The sequence below is a fragment of the Phyllostomus hastatus genome, unplaced genomic scaffold (genome assembly GCF_019186645.2).
Source record: "Phyllostomus hastatus isolate PE091 unplaced genomic scaffold, TTU_PhHast_1.1 phas_contig_152, whole genome shotgun sequence".
Classification (NCBI taxonomy): domain Eukaryota; kingdom Metazoa; phylum Chordata; class Mammalia; order Chiroptera; family Phyllostomidae; genus Phyllostomus; species Phyllostomus hastatus.
This window is the reverse complement of record NW_025333622.1, coordinates 16,523,944-16,543,988: the sequence shown is the minus strand read 5'-3', so window position 1 is coordinate 16,543,988 and position 20,045 is coordinate 16,523,944. Positions and strand designations below refer to the sequence as shown.

Below are 20,045 nucleotides of genomic sequence, written 5' to 3'. Positions count from 1 at the left end.
AAAACAAAGGAAAAATGAAATTCATCCAATACCCATTTTGTTATGTTTGAAACGTTGTTCAGTCCTAAGGACCCAGAGAGAAATGGGCAAATCCAGGGAAGGTGAAATGTATACTAGGCCTTGAAGGGTGAAAAGGCATGTGTGCTCAGAGAGGACAGGAAAAGCGCTGGTCTTAAAATTACCACGGCACCTTATCTTTTAAAGGTGATTTTATATTTGCTTCAGAATTTGTCTAAAAGTTCTAGTCAGTGCCCAGAAGCAGTGTCTTTTCTGGCGCCATTTTTAGAGGGGGTAGGGCACGGAGATGGTATAAATGATGGGAGGGTGCACTGAAGCCAGTGAGAACAAATTTTCCTCTCTGTGTGTTCGTGTTTACATAACCCCAGGTTGCAAGAAATAGCTTTGAAGACACAGAGAGAGGCACATTTTCATCCTCTGACTTCAAGTGCACACTGCCGTGGTTCTCACCCAGCAAGTCCTTGTAACCAGCTCCGTTTCCTGTGTGCTCTGTGACTGGCCGCCTCCCACCCCACCCCACCCTGCTTTTGTGGTGAGCCGCCTGGCTGCCAAATGATGTTTCAGTAAGACCTAAGTGGAGCCTGCCTTCTCGGTACATGAGTAGGCAGCATTCTGAAACAATGGGTGCAGTTGTACATCTGTATGTGCTAGAACATTTTGCACATTAAGTGTCTGTGTTATATTTTCTAATATTTTCCTGATAAAATAATATAATTGTGACCTATAGATTAATAATGATGCCTGTCTTTAATCCATTCAGGAAAAAAAGAGATTGCCCTGGATTTGCTGTTGTTTATGCTAAGGGACAAAGGAGCCTTGGTCTGAATAACTGTAGCCAATTCCTGTTAAGGCATCCCCCATTCCAGTCCCACATCAGCAGTGAGGGCAGCGCATGAGTGAGTGTGCAGAGAATCCTTGCTATATAATGCTTGATTCCAGGTGCTCATTGCTTATGTGGGAATTTGGACTGGGTCTCAGTTCAGCCAAGAGTAAGGAGTCCCTTGGTTCTTGGCTGATGTGGTATTTATCCTTCAGCCCATTTTCTAAAATTCACAATAGGGCTGTGCCAAACAGTAGGATTTCTGTATGCTTTGGGGCATCCTGCTATCTTGTACCTGTCCTATAGCTCTTGACAATAAGGCTGTACCCAAACCTAGTGGGGACATAAAGTTCTTAGGCCATACACAGGTTAGGGACACCCTATACCATCGGGAAAGGTTTCTGCTTTGGTGAAGCAGCAGCAGCTGGAAAACTTTAACTGATAAACATAACAAATGCTGGTAATCTTTCTATGCAAACTCATGAAGTGGTCCTATGGAAAAATCCATACCCTACTGTGCTTAAAATAAGAGATCAGAAATTTGGAGGTAAACAGAACCTTATTGGCTACCTCATCAATCACAAGAAGCAGTCCTAGCCCTGACCAGTGTGGCTCAGTTGGTTGGGTGTCTTCTCACAAAGCGAAAGGTCACTGGTTTGATTTCCAGTCAAGGCACATGCCTGTGCTGTGGGTTTAGTCCCAGGTCAGGGTGTATACAAGAGGCAACCAATCGAACCAATCGATGTTTCTTTCTCACACCAATGGTTCTCTCCCTTTCTTTCTCCCTCCCTTCACCTCTCTCTAAAATAATAAATAAAATTTTAAAGTAAAAAAAAAAAAAGAAGCAGCCCTAGAGGGATAAAGTGATGACCAGTGGTTGAATTTTGAGATATCATTATTACTGTCACCTCAACAGTCTTAGGGCATTTCTTTTCCACATGTATGTATGTAAATATATATGGAGCTTAGAGCCACTTTGTCAAAAATAACTTTAAATTTCTATATATGTAGAATTAAAATGATTATAACATCTTACATGTTTTTAGCTTTTATCCTGTCTGATTTCTAAATACTTGATATTAATATATAATTTGGATTTCTTCACTCTCCTGTGGGATTGATTCCTTTGTGTAGTTCTTTTGATGTTGCCAATAATCAATGTTTGTGGCTTCCCAGTCCTGACCATGCAGTGTAGCGATATCATATCCAAGCTGAAAAGATTAATGCAAGTGGTGGGGTTTAAGACTTCAGCTATGCTTATGATTTTTGTCGCAGTTTTTTATTGGCTCTGATCACTAAAAATGTTTTCAAAAGCTAAATGTCAAACCTTTGTGACTTCTAAAAATATCTTAGAAGGGTTATTGGGTCAACATCCTTTGAGAAGATGTCTCATTTAAATACAGTTTTTGTTTATTTACATTTCACCAAAATAATGATAAAAATCATTATTTTGTTTTGAGTGTATCATAAAATATGTTTATTTAGTGAATGCCTCATTTTAAGATCCCAAAATCCCAAGGATCTTACTTTAGTGCCCTGACCCCATCTCTGGATTTAGAAAAAGTCCTTGGGAGGTAAAAGCTGCTTGTCTACCAGCTGCCAATAGAAAGTGAAAGTGAGCAAACAGGCCGTTGGGGTGATGCTTAGGAAGTGCGGCAAAGGCATCATTTTCTTTTTGAAAACTTGCAGTTCTAACCAAAAAAGGGAGGAGTGGAAGGAAAATGAAAACTCTGTGGATTTTATTTGCCTCCTTTTGGAATTTTAAGCTGTGTTAATTCCCGTCTTCTCACCTTTCCATCACAATTAATTCCCATCTTCACAATTAATCCCCATCTTCCACTGCTTTGTATCTCAATCAGCATTTCACCTCTTCATTCTAAGTAAACCAGTTCTACCCATTCATTCCATGTCTTCATTAGTTTTTGATTTGATGAAAGACTGTCCAGCATTCAAGATGTTGCCTCAGGGCAAAAAGTTTCTTTCATTTCCTAGAACAACCTTTCTCAAACCTGAATGTGCATTTGAATGCCAGCAAGGGTGTCCAACCTTTTGGGGTCTCTGGGCCACACTGGAAGAAGAATTGTTTTTTTGGGCCACATATTAAATCATTGTGACACATAATCACAAAAATATATCATGTACTAAGTAAATTTATGGTTTTGTGTTGAGCCACATTCACAGCCATCCTCGGCTGCATGTAGCCCGTGGGCTGCAGGTTGGACACTCCTGGGTCTTGTTAAAGTGCAGATTTTGATTTCACAGATGTAGGTGTAGCCTGAGAACCTTCACCTCTAGCAGGTTCCCAGGCTGTGCCACTGTTGCTGGGCCATGGACCACAGTCTGGGAACAAGGCCTATCCACAACTCTCTTGAGGTAGTAATAATGTGTTATTATAAAAAAGAGAGATTTGTGGCCAAGTAAGATTGGGAGATTCTATCTTAAACAAGATTACACAGATGTCATTATTTGGACTTATTTGAGCCTGTGGTTACTAATGTATTATGGATTTTCAAGAGGTAGATATAATATACAGTGGTTTTCAAACTTGTTTTATGGGCCATATTATGCAACTAGTGTTCCACATGGTATATAGGAAACTTCACCTTATGGAGAGCGGTCTGCTATGAAAAACAGTTTCAGTAAGTCTTTTGAGCCTATAATTTAAGTACCATCTTTTTTAAGAATAGATGTACTCCTATGAAGTGATCTATTACCCATTTTAAAAAATGGACTCTTTTAAGTTATTTTTTAAAAATACTTGAAAAGGAAGGATGGGAAGGCAGTCTGGCTTCGTGAATATGCATGTGTGTGTGCGTGCACTTGTCAACGAGTGACGTGACGCCTGAGTTCCTCAGAAACCTTCCTTAGCTGGCTCGAAGGGCGGGGTGCATCAAGTCGATAGAAGTAGCCACAGATATTTAATGGTAAGAAAAGCCTACAAAATAGCACCTTGTCAACATGGGTATTATATTGGTATCTAATAACAGCTTTGCCTGTTGAGTTCACACTGTGAATTCTGTGGAAACTAACATGTAATGATGGACCTCAGGTTTTTCAGAGTAGCAGCAGCTTCATTGGTAATATTTATTAATCCCTAGTGAAGTGCTATATTGTCCAAAATACAAATATGTCTTCAATAACTCTATAAGGATCATTGATCATTCTACAGATCAGAAACATATACCTAGAGATCTGGAAACTTTCTCTAAAGTAATTCTGGTAGAGCAGATTTTGAACCTAGGTCTGAGTCACTCCACAGCTCATCACACACAGGAAAGCATGCATTTTCTAATTGGCCCTATAATTTTAAATCCACATTCAGTAGGGGATTACTACTTTGAGTATATCATCTCATTGTTTGTAAAGTTCCTGTCAGGAACAAGTTGAAGGAAGCACAGTTTGTCAACAATTGTCTCACAACAGAAAAGACTTGCTCATTGAAGATAACTTGGAAAATACCACAAAAATAGAGGAAATACATAACCCATATGTCATCTAGTGAGAACATGAAAAAAAAACCTAGTTCTTCATTATAGGTATATATACTTTATATAGTAAAAGATATACCTATCATTTTCACATAATAAAATGTGTACATATTTACACATATATTTTCCAACAAAATTCCTCTTTTAAAGCAATTCCATAAATTTACAGTTAAAATAATGCAATGTCATAACTCAGATTTTCGTCATGCCACACATAGTGTGTAGTCCCAACTCTGTTTTTGAATTTAGCAACCTCTCTTCTTTTTCTCCGGTAAACAGATACCTTTTTAAAGGCTCTGAAAATATAACTCAGACTTGCAATTGTACTGAAAAGCAGCAAACATCTCCCCACCACCTTCGTGGAGGTCTGCTGACTGCACCTGATGTGGTTGTGAGTGTGTGTGGGTTTGGTGTGTGCCGGTTTGCCTTAGTTTAGAATTTCCTCCCTGGCGTCTGGAGATGTCTGGGGCCACCAACCCCAGAGTGAGTGGTGAGCGCTATTTCGCAGCAGGCTCTGGCCAGCATGGTCACAGCGTCAGAGCTGTGAATAAGCGATTTCTGCAGTTGCACAGTGAGAGCCTGTGTGATTCTCTGGATGCTCAGTCAAGCCCTAGTCCTGCTCTAAGTGTGGCTGTCAAACAGAAGGATGGTAGCTCGAGGGGAAATAGCACGATTTTGGAGCCTGGAAAGCCTTCACATGGGTATGTGTGCAGAGAAAGAATTGTTGTGTTGCTGATTTGACTCTGCTTTCAGAGTTGCAGTGCTTTCTGTTCTCACTGCCGCCTGTCAGATGTAAGCTCTTGTGAATGCTCATCTGCCCTAGTCCTGTGTCCCAAGAGTAGTTTTAGTTGTGGACATAGTAAAGCAAGGGGATTGGTTTTGTTTACCATAGAGCAGTTAGGGGGATATAGAAAACAGTAAGAATCAAGGGTGGATCTGATTTTTATTATGCTGGGTTTCGCTTCTAGTCCATGAAACTCCTTTATACAAGAGTTTGTTTTTGAGTTATGTGAAAATGTTCCTTGCCAATTTGGGGTGGGTAAGGTTTAAGGATATGGACTGATTTGTGAGAAATACTGTTTACTGTTTTCAAAAGTGATATTGCCCATTATTCTGTTATTCACTGTTTTTTTAAATCTCACCCTTCCTTTTTAGCATTGTTGTGAGTATTATCATTTAAACTAGTTTCTATTTAAATGTGAAAGAAATGGGGTACTCACACTTGGAAGTTGTGAATTGTAATCCATGTTTTTTTTACAAAGATGTAAGAAAAATATTTATCTGAAAGAACTTTAGCTGGCTGCTGTACATGGCTACTCTAGATGCTTTAAAAAGTCTTGTCTCTGTTTTTTGCCTTAAATCAATGCCAGAAACTCACTGAAATGAAGGAGAACTGTAGCTGACAGCTTAAAGGCAGCCTTGGCCTTGCCGGAGCAGTACAGCTTGTGCTTCTTCCTTGTTTTGATTGGTTTTCTCTGCTGGCTCAGAGCAGACAGGGATGTGGTTATGGCTTCTATATCTGGCAAACTGAAAAAACAAGACCAGCATTTCACTAACAAAAAGTTAGAAAAAGAGAACAAAGTTGCCCAAGATTTCTACATTCAGAATGTCAGCCTGCATACAGAGTGGCTGTGCTTGTAGACTTGCAAAACTGGGTAGGAGGGTCCCAGGGTTCAGGAGTGTGGGCTGCCTGCTCATCTTGAGCCCCCAGGGTGTATCTGTGTTGATTCCAGCCAAGCGAGCAAGAGCAAAGCCAGTGTGGGGGAGAGCAGCGGCCAGGCCGTCAGTGCTGGTAGCCCTACCATCCCTCCGCTCCTCCCTCCAGCATTCCTGCACTCCCAGGGCATGGTTGCCGTTCTTCTTCCCACACTCGTGCACAAGCCCAGGGAAGGCCTGACCCAGTCTCTGGCTCCGAGTGGAATGATCTGACTAGCTAGTCAGATCTGCTGTGTACAGCTGTGCGCCCTCCCCCTCCCCCGTGCCATGAGGGCTCCTGTGCTCCAGGCCTGCCATTGCCTGTGGCTCTGTCCCCTGGATGAACCTGACTGCGAGGTAGGAGCTCTCTCTCTGCTTCTCTGACTTGGAAGGCCTATTCAAAGTGTTTCAGAGACTAGCTGCATATGCATAAAATAATGGAAATGACAGCAAAGTTCCAGAACAGGAGGAAGCTGAGTTCCTGGCTGAAGACTCTCAAGCCGTTGTGCTAAAGCAGAGGTTTTCAGTCAATGAGATCAGAATCCATTGCCTTCCAACCAGTGGCTTGTTGAAGGAACAGGCAACAAAGTGAACACGTCCCCTAATGCATTTGTGCATGCGAGTTTAAGTAAGTTTAGCCTTGAGTTCCCATGGTTCCCACACTTAGCCAGGCATCGGAATCCTTGGAGAGCTTCTGAAAATACATTCTCAGCAAACTTCCCCACCCCCTCGAGAAGATGGTTCCGTTGTCCATCTTAGGACAGGAATCTTTATTTTTCTAAATGTGCCCCACATGATTGGATGCCACCATCCCTGGGAGTTTGGGAACCACTTGAAGAGGACTGGTCCTGTTTTGTCATTGAAGGTCTGCCTCCCATGACCAGCTTGTTCCCTCTGTGTACATCTCCATGGCTTGAGAGTCCCCTTGGTGATCAGGGTCTGGGCTCAGTTTCAGCACAGACAGCAGTGGCCTTGTGAAAGCTGCCTGTGGCCCTGGCACGAGCTGCCTGCCTGCCTGTGTTTACCATTTCCAGTTTTAAGAGGGCCAGGGAGAATGTCTTATCTCAAACTTGAGGAAGTCTGAATGATCAGCAGGAGGTTTTCTAAAAGCTGTGTTGTAACAGATTACTGTAAGTGTGGGAAATTCCCTGAGCCAGTCTAGATTTAGTGACGGGAAATCCCCACATACGAACTGCACCAGCTGGGAAGAATTTGCTCATTAGGTAATTAGTGTTGGTGATGGCGAGGCCCTGTATGAAAACAGCCAATATCTGCATTGCCTTCCTGCCAAGTGCCTGATTATGAAGCCCAGGGTGCCAGTTCTTACCTTTCTTTTGTTTTAGAAAACCCTCCCACATCCACTCTGCCATGTGAGACAGGTAAGACAGCTGGCATTTTTCTCAGTTACAAACGAGAAAGCAAAGGCTTAGAGGGGTCAGGGCCTTTTCTAACCCGTCTTGCTGGGATCCAAACCATGGCCTTTGAACTCCCAGTCAAGTGGTTTTGAAATTCTGTCACTCTGATTAAAAGCCCTTAAAATAAGCAAAAGTAAACCAGATAGCAAAGAGACCTGTTGTATGTCCTGGGAAAAGCTCCCACCAAGACCTGAGCTGTGGGCCCGCTTTCTTCTACCATGTGCATAACTCCTATAGGAAGTCTATCCTGGGGCATGCGTTATAAAATAATTCTCCATCATTGGTGATATTTGACATTTCCTGTCATACAAACTCGCCTTCATAATCAGTTGTCAGGTTTTGTCCCTTCACAAGGTCAAACAGAAGAATGTCAGTTAGTTTTCTGAGGAGTATGGAAGCTGTTTATTGTTGGCATTTTCAAAAACTGATATCATCTTTAATTGTATTTACAACAGTGATACTGACTTAAAAACTGGCCTATTCTCTATGGGTAGGCACTTCTCTCCCGTTGTTCTAAGGCTGCATCTGGCCAGGCCTGGACATGCGGACAGCTGCAGCCTGGGGTGGTGATGGGTTCATTCGGGAAGTATTGGAGATTACTGAGATTTGGAGGTGAGAGAATTCAGGGGCTGCATCTTAAGATAGGACTGTGTGAGGGGCAGGACTCGTCGGACAGATGGTGCCACGCAAAGAAAGTGCCCAAGTACAGTGACCGGGAGACCTGGGACAACAGCTATTTCAGAAGAATGTTAACTGTGGTGACTAAACAACAATGTTAAAAATTCATTGTTTACAAATTCAGACTATTTATACATATATACCCTATGGAAAAATTGCATTGTTTCTGAATTGTCCCTAGCTACAGATATGTGATAAAAGTCCATATGTAGAGATTTTAGGTGATAAAAGATTTTCTCACTCGCTTGACACAATTTGTCTGCCCTCATATCATGGTGTCCAGGAGTTTGGGGTTCTAAATGTGATTTCATTTTGCACTAGTCTTTGCTCCATGTTTACAAGGTCATTTTAAAAAATGGCTTTTCCTCACCAATTTATTCAATACAACTAATAATATAGTTGGCAAGGATGCAGAGAAATTGGAACCCTGTGCACTGTTGGTGAGAACGTAAAATGGCGCTGCCAGAATGGAAGACAGTATGGGCGTTCCTCCACAAGTCAAAAATAGGACTACTATATGGTCCAACATTCCCACTTCTGGATGTACATCGAAAAGAATTCAAAGCAGGATCTCAAAGACATACATGCACACCCATGTCCATAGCAGCATTATTCACAGTAGCCAAGTAGAAGCAACACGAATGTCCATCAACAGATGAATGGATAAAGAAAACATGCTACATACACACAATAGAATATTATTCCACTTTAAGAAGGAAGGACACCTTGATACATTTGACCATGTGGGTACACCTGGAGTATATTATGCTAAGTGAAATGAGCCAGTTACAAAAGGATGAAAACTGTATGATTCCACTCATATGAAGTAACCAGTAGTCAAATTTATAGAAACAGGAAGGAGTGAGGTGTTTGCTGGAGAGTGGGGGAGGAAGGAGGGAGAACTAGTGTTTAATGACTATAAAGGTTCAGTTTTGCAAGGTTCTGTAGATTGTGCACAACGATGCGAATATACTTAACACTTAAGAACTATGCACTTAAAAATGGTTAAGGCGGTTCATTTTAATGTGTTTTTTTTCCACAATAGAAAGAAGGAAAGAAAGAAATTTACTCTTATATTAATAGAATATACCTATTTCCCCTAATTTTGCTGAAGTACATTTTGAGAATTTAAAGTAGCTCTATATGATGCAAAATTCCCTTAAAAAGTCATCAGTATTAACTTTAATCTATGGTTGGAAATTGTGAAGCCATTAAAGTTAGAGGTTCTGCACCCACGTGAGGGCTGACACGAGGCCAGAGGAAGCCTGTGGTTTGACCGCAGAGGAGCCTGCGCAGTGGAGGCTTCGGCACCCTGTGGGACGTAACAATTGTTTAAGTAGACTGGGTCAGATCACAGAGGGCCTCTAAATGCTGTGGAAGAATTTTGTCATGATGCAATAGATAACTACTGTGTAGTTTCCTGTGAAAATGATGAAACCACTGTTTTATGATGTTTACTTTAGAAGTAACATATAGGGTGACTTGGGGTGGGGATGGAGGGTGGTGGAGGCAGCAGGCCTGAGGCCTCTGAGAGGGTTTTCTGCCAAAGGTTGGGATGAGGCATGAATGGGAGGCAGGGAGACCTGGGTGCACAACCTGCCTTGGACTCAGCACTTGGATAGCCCAGATAAATAAACTTCTTGGAACCTGAGTTTCCTCGTCAGCAATTTGCAGTTCAGTTGAAAAAGATTTATTGAGTGCCTTCTATATGTCAGGTGTTATGCTGGGTGCTGGGGATACAAAAGACTGCCCCTTCCCTGGAGGAGGATGTGGTCTCAAAGGGAAACACACGTGAAGCCAGTGAGTGTGGGGAATAAGGGCAAACTCTGCTATGTGCAACAGAGTCCAGATTCAGCACTAAATCCCTCCTAGCAAGATACACACACTGAAAAATCCCGCTCCGTAGAGTTCATGTAAATTATAGGCAGGGACACAAGCAATCACCAGCAGAGAAGGGTCTGTAAAGTAAAACAGTACTTAAGGTCATGAAGGGCAAAGGATACAACACAATTTAATCAGGTCATTGCAGACCCATTTGGAGACAGGGATTAGGAGTAGGAAGAAAGGTTAGTAAAAGGAGCAGAAAACCAAATGATGTAGAAGTACTAGATTTGGGGTACTAAGCCCTTTTTAGTAGCTGTCTCACACTTTTGTCTCCTCACTAGTAACAAAGTTAGTACTGTCCTGGAAGAAGCAGTGACCCCCAGTGGGCAGGAGTTAGACAGTGTGGGCTTGGGGCCTGTCTGCACACAACCGTGTGGTGTTGGGACCCCAGTCTACTCCTCTGTGAATTGGGAAAACTAATACCACTCACTGTGGATTAGTTTTCTGAGGATTATGTGAGCTTGAGTCACACAAAAAGGCTTAAAAGGCCTGGCACTTTCTAAATTCGCAATAAAATAGTCTTGCATTTCTTTTTTCAGTGCTTTCATATGTCATCATTTCCCTTGAGGCTCACAGCAAACTAATAACAATTACTTGTTGAGAAGTTACAACCCACTATAAATTATGACCCTGTGAGATGGGTATTATTATCCATATTCAACAGATGAAAAACCTGAGAAAGAACTTAATGAAGGACTCACACTAAAAAAAAAACTTTAAAAAAGCATTTGTGCTGCATGATTATTTGAAGCCAGATTAGTCTGACCTGAAAGCCCTGCTCTTAGTTCGGATGCTGTATTTCCATCCATCCATCTGTCCACCTATCCAGTAAAAACTTACCAAGCACCTGTGTGTGCCAGACAGCGGTTTAGGTATTAAAAGTACAATTAAGAACAAAGCAGACAAAAATCACTGTCTTTATGTCTTTACAATTCATTTAGGGGAGGGTGATGATGAACACAATATAGTAGATGGTAATAACCGCTATGGAGAAAAATAAACCAGGAAAGAAGGGTGTGTGGGAGTGAGAGTTGCAGTTTTAAATGGATGGCCAGGGAAGAATCGAGCTGAGAGTTTGCGTGCCTGGGGGAGGGTGCCAGAAGCAAGGAACAGCAGGCCCTGGGGAAGGGGTGCTGCGCCTATGAAGCAGGCAGCTCTCAGGGCCAGAGTTAAGGGAGTGGTGTGGGACACCCAGTGTTTGTTGGGGTCAGTGAGGGATGTAGTCTTCAAAGGCCCAATTTTCTCCCCTGTGGATGGTTTGGAGTGAATGATCCAACTTCTGAATGGGTTAGCTTGCTCATTTGGGCTGCTTTAGTGCAAGTTGTAGGAGGAGGACAGGGGCAGGAGCAGGGGGACGAGTAGGGTGCTGCTGGGGTGACCCAAGTCGAGGTGACCGAAGCTTGAGTAGTATAGGAGAGTGGTGAGAAGAGACAAGATTCTGAAGAGAGACACATTCTGAAGAGAGAGTCAGGATTTGCTGGTGAGTTGGACATGGGATGTGAGGGGCAAAAGAAAAGGAATGACCTCTAAAGAGAAAAAAAAATGTGTAAACTTACTCCCATTTGGCAGATGGGAAAACTGAGGTTGGAAGAGGATAAGTGACACCCCAAAGTCATGTAGCTAGACAGTTCATAGGGCTAGGACTATTTCCCAGGTATTTTCAGTCAAAATTCCTTAGCCTTTCTGTTGTACACATAGCATCTCTCCCACCCCAGGCCTCCGGCCCCACCTGTCTGCCCCAAGCACTTGGAACCCTCTCATTTCCGCAGAGCTCAGTAAACACCAACCCATGCTGTTGGAACACTCACTGTTGAAATCTCAGGAAGCACCTCAGCCTGAACCATTTTTCTAAGTGTTTAAGATAGCCACTCAGAGATCATTCAGAGATTATATGAAGTCCATAGCCTGTTCCCAAAGAACTTTATTCTAGTACCTCCTATAAAGGTTTAGCAGTTTTTCAATGAGACCCCTTTTTCATTAGACATGTAATTTGCAGATTTGCACATTATCAACACATCATCACAGCAACAGCCAGATCTGATGACAAGGAACTCTCCTTAAGGAAAACACTGTTGAATGGATCTCTGAGGGAGAAGGTGCAGTTTTCAGGGCTTTGCTGTGGATAAGAGGCTCCAGCGCCTTTTCCTGACTGAGCTTCACTTTTGGCCAACCATGCCGACGTGTGCTAAGGAGCAGTGCCATTGGTGCCAGGCTGCGTGGGCCGGTGCTTGCTGAATTTGCAAGATTCCCACCACTGGGGCCCCCTGAAGACCAGGGGTTTATGTAAATTCTTCTTGCCCAGGATCATTAGGACATTTCAGCCATCGACCAGCCTTGTTGCGGGATGATAGTCTGGGAGGCATCTCTAAGGACTCTGGGTAGAGAAGACTTTCAGCTTTAGTGTTATATCCTTTGTAGTCTAAGGCAGACTTGTGCATGTTCAAAAAAATTATATTTGCTTCCTTCAAGATTTTCTCCCCATCCCCATCCTAACATTTACACCAGGCAAGTGCCCTAGACCAGGTAACCTCATGTTCCCTGCCTGCAAGCACACACCACACTACAGGAGGTGGAAGGCACCATGCCTTATGCAGGCTCACGTCCCCTTCTCAGATAGGATGGCCCAAATTTCTCAAGACCCCTATCCTGAACGCCCAGCACTGGGCAATAGGACCACCACCAGCTCTGTACTCCCGAGAAAAGCCCCCCGGAGAGAGAAAGTCCTGGTGTGTGGCCTCAGCCCCTGCCAGGGACGGACACATGCACATACACACAGCCGGCTCTCTGTTGCCCACCTGTCTGCACTTGCCTCACCTGCACTGTCTGCAGTGCCGTGGGCCAGGTGCTGCCTCTCTCTGTGAGGCGGTAAGTAAGCAGCGGGCCAAGAAGGCAGTGCCAGGTGTCCGGAGACCTTCCATCTGCTGCTCGACTTTGTGGTCAGGTTCAGGAACATTTGTTCGCTGCCGTTTCTTCCCCCCTCCCAAAAGTGAAAGGCAGCTCACTTTCACTTTTACCTCTAGACACAGGCCCTGGAGTTTTCTGAATGAGAAGGACATGGGAACAGGGAGGCAGTAGTAAGGTACACAAGGGTGCCAGACACTATGTGGTCCAAGCCCAGGACCTTCCTGTCCAAAGGCACCAACTCAGATGCTTAGTCATGGGCATATCCAAACTTCACTGACTGTCCCAACGTCCACACCATCCTAGGTGTGCACAGACCACCTGTTGGACTGATGGGACGCAGATATGTGACTGCTGGGTTATGCTTCACCACACAGTCGCCACCATACAAGGAAACCTAAGGGAAGGACTGGGGGAGCAGCTCTTGAGAGGAGGGTGATTGCAGGTAGGATGTGGGGTATCCGGGGTGCAGAGGAGCACTCCAGGCTGCAGGAAAGTACATGTAAAGCATGGGCCCTTTAGAGGCCTTGCATATTGGGCATTGCCAAGAGGTGCTCTGTCTAGAGCTTAGGCACAGAGGACGGCATTTGGGGGCAGTGGGGCTGGCTTGCGGATGGCACACTGGCCGTAGGCCTTCCCACCATTGCACTTTGGATGCTCCCCATATCCCTCAGCATCATCACAGTCCTGTCTGTGCTTGCAAGGAAAACTTAAAAACTCAATGCCTGAAATGTATTCATAGAGCTTGTTTTCACAATGTTTATTACTCTCCACTGTTGCAAATATTTTTCAGTAGTTTTTGCTGTTTTAGTGTATGGATTCTAGGCTCTGTTTGTAAAACGTGTTCCTTGTAAAAAGGTGTTTGCAACATCACATAGTTGAAGTGATGGGGAAAGAGGGGAGCTGTGAGGGCCTGGGGTGCAGGGCTCATGGGCTTGGGCCAGGCTAGCCATCCACGTGAGGCGCCTGCAGCATGGCTTGTCTAGGTGGCATGGGCTACAAGTGTAAAATGCCCATCAAATTTTGAAGACTGAGTACAAAATAAAGAACAGAAAACATGTCATTTAAAAAAAAAGTTGCTCTGTTTAGAAAGTAGACCTGTCCCTTCATATGAAGTTACTAGAAATTCAGAATCACAAGTCCTTGATTAAAGCAAGGGCAAACAGCTCCATCCCAATGTGGCCCCCACCAACCTTCATCCTTCTCACCACACTGGCTCCTCACTGACTTCATTTTCTCCTTAATTTTCCCAGTAACTTGGAGTTTCTCAAAACACTACAGATCGCTTCTTCCTTGCTCCAGATATCAGCTCACCTGATACCATTCTGAGTGTCACCAGAATGGAATGACATCATTCTGAGTGTCATTCCCCACAGTTGTTTCTGCAGTTTAGTGCCTCTGACAACTCACTCCAGTGAGCCGACGTTCCCATCAGGTTCCCAGGACCCAGCCTCTGCCCGCCAGCCCTGCTCCCACCACACTCACTGCCATCCCCACAGTAACTCTCTTCTAGTGACTTCTAGCTCTGAATCAAGGATGCTAGCAACTTGGCACACATTATCTCATTTAATTCTCCAAAAATAAAGAAAATATGTTTTATAGCAGAAGAGTGTAAAGCTCAGAGAGATAACATTGCTTGGTTAGGGTCTCATGCCTTCAGAGGGGCAGGGTTGGAATTCAAACCAGGCCTCTGGGCCACTAAGCCTTGCTCTCTCTCTGTGGTGTCAGGGATCTCTCCTCAAAACCTGTCGCTCCCTTACCCAACCCCGAAGAGCAACCCCACTGTCTACTCTAGCTCTTTAAGTCCCCAACAGTACACAGCAACCTCACTTCTCCAGTCTCATCTTTCATTAAATGTGCTGCTGTCCACACCCCATGTGCTTTAGATCTAGCCACAGTTCATTCCATGAAGGCTTTCCCTGTTCTTTTCACAAGGGATGCTCTGTTTTTCTTTAAAATCCCCTTCTTTGAGGACAGATTAGCCTTGTGAGAGTAGCCCACTATGTCAGGAAAGAAAATCTGAATACCAAGGTGGCTAATCCAAAATGTTATACCCGTGCTTAAAGTCTCTCTCTTTTTTTGGTAAATTCCTAAGTCTGATATTGTGAGTGGAAAACCAGTAAAAATGACTACATGTTGTCACTTAATGATACTTAATGGTTTTAGTAGTGCCACCACCTTGCAGGTAGAATATGGAAGCAGAACACATCTTAAAAAATGATTATATTTTTCATTTTCTTTTCCTCCTCAACTTTATCAACACATTGCTTAGAAACATTATTTATATTGCTGATGTCCACTTGGCAGCACAGATTTCCATCCAGACCCCACCTAGTTTGCTCGTGTCCTACCTCGTGGAGCTGCAAGTGTTAGCACCGGCAGCTCCTCTGGAGCTCTCCCCATCTTGCTCAGTGTGACCTTAACCCCGGCTCCTTTGACCATTGACTGCTACCTTTGGAGTAATAGATCAGTAAAAACTTCCTAATGATTTCTTATTCTGGGTAGGATTAAAATTATTATTTTGTTTTGGAGGGGGGCTGTGTTCTCCGTCGTCATTTATTGTCATTTAAAGTTTTTTGTTAGCTGTGTCTTTTAAACCATGCCATCACTTGTTTTTTCAAGTTTCCTCAGATGGTGGCACTGAGTCTTCTGCCTTAGTGGATGACAACGGCAGCGAGGAGGACTACAGCTATGAAGACCTCTGCCAGGCCAATCCCAGATACCTGCAGCCGGGTGGGGAGCAGCTGGCCATCAATGAGGTACTAGAGTTCCACACAGTGACGGGCTGTGGATGCCCGATTTCCAGGGTCCAGCATAAGTTCAGACTTTTCTCTCTGCTTATTTCTTACTAAACATATTCTAAAACTTTGAACTTTGACTAGACAAACACTGAGTTTCTGCCATTTTCAAGGACAACTTAGGTGATTAAGTTCCTCCCTTTACGTGATAAGAACAGCAGTCATGGGTAGTGGTCGGTGCTGTTCCGTTTCTGACATTCTCCCCCTTTATCCTAAACCTCACAGCTGATCTAAGAGGTAAATGTTACAATGATCATCCATATTTTAATACACACTGAACTTAAGAGGCTAAATTACTTGCTGGCAAATGGCAGAACTGGCATTAACTACACCTTTCTCACTGTGAATCTGGCATTCTTTCTGTCAGTCTGCATCTTTAGACTTTTTTGCAGAAACCTTTCTTTTATAAAAGGCACTGCTAGCCTTCGGAGTTCTTGAGCAGAGTGTGTGGAGGGTGACTGTCTCAGTGAGCCCTTCCTCATTAGCACGGGTGCTCTAGATTCTGGTGGTGTGTCTGGGAACTGAGCAGATAGCAGTCCCGCCCCTGCGGAGGGCTCAGATGGGCTCTGCCTGTTCTTCACCATGCTGTGTTCTCTTTGATGGCAGTAAACTGTACAGTTAGATACAAAGTTTATTCAAATCATAAATAAAGTACGAAGAGTAAGTTCTGGGTGAAGCTGAGGGTCTTACAGCTCAGTATGAGCGTGGCCTTCAGAGGCTGGGCTTAGCCACATCTTGCTTGGCTGCTCAGAAACCATTTTGGAGAGAATATTTGAGATACTTGAATTTGTTAGTTAACTGATCTACAGATAATGTGAGCTGTTTATACATTTTTTAAAAAGTGGGTTTGGGCTTTCCTTTAAAAGCATGTGAGAACGGCTCACCTGCTTCTCTTTTCCCTTGCATGTTTTCCTCTGTTCATTTTGTATGACAATCAGGAAGTACTGACCAAAGCCGTTGGTGCATGTAAACGAGAACCAGGAGGTGTGCGTCTGACCCTGAGACAGCACACAGACCCCCTCCCTGTTCTGCCCACCTGGCTTCTGCACTGAGCAACCCGCCTTCTCCCTTCCAGCTGATCAGCGATGGCAGTGTGGTGTGTGCGGAAGCTCTGTGGGACCACGTGACCATGGATGACCAGGAGCTGGGCTTCAAGGCAGGAGATGTCATCCAGGTTCTAGAAGCCTCTAACAAGGACTGGTGGTGGGGCCGGAGCGAGGACAAGGAAGCCTGGTTCCCTGCCAGCTTCGTCAGAGTGAGTGGCAGCACTTTCCACTTTCACAGATGTCTCTGGGGAGCGGCTGAGTGGTTCCAGCCAAACTCACTCTTTGTACAGATTCAGTTCTTTGTCGTCATTTTAATCGAACCTTTTAGAAATTCAAGCGGGTTGAAGGAAAACTTTTAACCAGTTGTTTGGCACTGCTGATGTGTTTAGAGCCTCTGGCGCCATGTGGCTCTGCCAAGTACATAGGGCAGGTGAGGGTCAGGCTGCCTCCCTTACTGGGCGTGGGGAAGTGGAACCAGGGAGGCCTCCCCGGGTCACCTGTCCCCCGTGTGTGCCTGCAGCTGCGAGTCAATCAGGAAGAGCTGTCAGAGAATTCCAGCAGCACCCAGGGTGAGGAGCCGGAGGAGGATGCTGGCAGAAACCGCCATAAACACTCAGAGAACAAGCACCAGATGAGGACTAACGTCATCCAGGAGATCATGAACACGGAGCGGGTGTACATCAAGCACCTCAAAGACATCTGTGAGGTGAGACACCAGACGTGTGGCCTCACTGAGGTTGTCGCATGGTTCTGTGACAGGCCCCTATGGTTTTCTTCTGTCCCCAGTCAGACCCTCCTATTTACACAGTTTTCTAGATCCCTCATTTCCCCTCATGGCCTCCTACTCCTCAGGTCCCTGCATAGACCGCTCACTCGTCAAGTTCACGTCTGCCCTGGTGAGCATAAATGGCTATCCACCCTGCCGTTGCAGCCGGTTCTCTTCTTGGGGCGCTATGCCGCTCTCTCGTTCAGGGCTGGACTCTGAGATCATTCAGGGTGAGTGACTGTCAGAGAAGGCAACACCCTGTAAGTGAAACCCTCTGGACTTGACAGAGAATCGAAGGTTCCTCACTGTCTACAGCCCCACTGCCTCTAATCACTGTTGCCCAGATGAGATTCTGAGTCATTTAGATGTAGACAAAAACGAACAAACAAACAAAAAAAAAAACTGGTTTTATGGAGTGATAGCCAAGGCTACATTCTACAGCATCACGATAATTCTGCTGTGCAATACATTTCATTTCTCCGGTGATGTTTTTCATTTTTATGGGTTTTGTGTGAGCATTTCACTAAACTGTAGTTGGCCCTGGTGCACATTCCAGCGGTGCTGGCTCTGCGTGCTGACCGCTGCACGCCCCACTCAGCTGTGACGACTCAGCACTGAGGACGAGCGGCAGGGAGACAGCGGCACAGTTGTAACTGGACTAACTGGCCAGATACAGTATGACCAGTGTTAGCTGATTTATACCAACCATCTTTTTCTGTATAAATACATGGCTAAGGGAGTTTCTTTAAAGTAACATTTTAGGAAAATAAAAGTAATTGCTAATAATGGTTGAGCATGGATTATGTGCTGTCCCTTTACCTGAATCAGCTCATTTTACTCTCACAACCCTCCCACTAAGCAGGACCACTTAGCCCCGTTTCATAGTTGAGGAACCTGGGAGCTGAGACGTTAGGAGGTGGGGGTGGGGCTTAAACCAGGCAGCCTGCCCCAGAGCTCATACCCTGGACCTTTACATTGTCTTTCTGATAAAATTCATACCAAATAGTCGGTGGTGTGAACTTTACCATATAGTCAGTCTAGTCTGTAATTACATGATGCTACTTTGGAAATAATTATTACATATATTTATGGCTTTTCCTTCCTACCCCACTAACTTCTACCTGAGGCATAGTACAAACAGTGTGTGTAATTAATAGTTTCTAACTAGGGCAGGCCTCGTGTTAGAGATCAACATATTTATGCTGTACATAAACCGTAGGTGATGGTAGAATCCTGGGGGAGATGCTCTTGCCTCTTGGCTCTTGGCTCGGACAGTGAGCAGAGCTGTGTGAGCTGTTTAGCAAGCGATGAAGTTCCGTATGTGACCAATCTTCTCAGCTGTGGAATAAAATTAGGGATAGGAGAATGATTATCTGAAGAGTTTAGAAAAAGTGCAACAATACCAATGTTTGAGCTACTATTTGAAACCAAACCACTTGTTTCATGAGTATAAGCTGTAAACTTTAATGGTTTCTTGAATGATAAACCTAGCCCCACATATCTGTTCTTTTTCCTTTTGTTTAAAAAATATGGCACATTAATAATCATGAAAGTATGATTATCCCATCAGAGACCCATAGAAGTTAAAATAATTTTCTCTAATTAAAATCTATTCTAAGACAATAGCTTTGGACCCCAAATACTATGTTATTAAAAAAAAATTCGATGAGTTTCCAAATCAGTTCTTTACAGCTCACTTTCCCTTTTGCAGGGCTATATACGGCAGTGTCGCAAGCATACGGGAATGTTTACTGTTGCACAATTAGCCACCATTTTTGGAAACATTGAAGACATTTACAAATTCCAAAGAAAGTTCCTGAAAGACCTTGAGAAACAGTATAATAAAGAGGAACCTCATTTAAGTGAAATAGGATCCTGCTTTCTTCAACATGTATGTCACCCGTCGCTTCTTTATTCTTAACGTCCGGTTACATAATTTTGAAATGTTTCCTCACTAAAAATATGAGTTCTTTTTGAGCTGTGTTTGCTTACTAGATTAATTTCTCATAGAATGGAGATGTCACTTGTAAATTAAGTTGATTGGTTTATATGGTTAATCTTTAGCTAAATACCGAAGTCCATTTTTCCAGAATCATCCCACTTTTATGCAGTTTGGGGTACTTTTTAATAATTCCTATTAATTGTCTATTATATGTTAAACACTATTTTCAGGGTTTTGTTAGCTTTTATGCTGTTGTGAGATAGGTATGCTTATTGTCCTCAATTTACAAAGATGAGGAATCTGAAGCCCAGAGAGTCGCCATCCCTGGGTCACACATTAGTAAGTGGCAGGTGGGAATCCAGACTGAGGCGTGTGGTTCTGGGACCCATGCATGTGCCTGCTGTGTGATGATGGCATGAGCGTATCATTTAACTGATTAATGGCTACCACTATTTAATTATAAAATACTTCAGAGGAAGAAGATTTTATTCTCAGCCAAAATGGCCAGGGCATAATAGTAATAGCAGCAAGGACACCCACCACCACCACCCCCTCAGGCAGCACTCTGTGGTTGCTGGACCCAATAGCTTCATA

General features: G+C 43.9%; 1 protein-coding gene across 4 annotated transcripts in view; it reads left to right on the top strand.

The window, feature by feature from the left end:
• SPATA13 (spermatogenesis associated 13) overlaps window positions 1-20,045 on the top strand; it is a 160,714-nt gene that overhangs the window by 127,478 nt on the left and 13,191 nt on the right. For 3 of the 4 annotated variants that reach the window (XM_045830428.1, XM_045830429.1, XM_045830432.1), the window contains 4 exons: window positions 15,522-15,658; window positions 16,773-16,952; window positions 17,264-17,449; window positions 19,221-19,400. In XM_045830428.1, the coding sequence (XP_045686384.1) occupies window positions 15,522-15,658; window positions 16,773-16,952; window positions 17,264-17,449; window positions 19,221-19,400 (683 nt within the window). Of the gene's footprint in view, window positions 1-4,815; window positions 5,028-15,521; window positions 15,659-16,772; window positions 16,953-17,263; window positions 17,450-19,220; window positions 19,401-20,045 lie in introns of those variants that run through there. The other variant, XM_045830430.1, reaches the window with a different exon arrangement.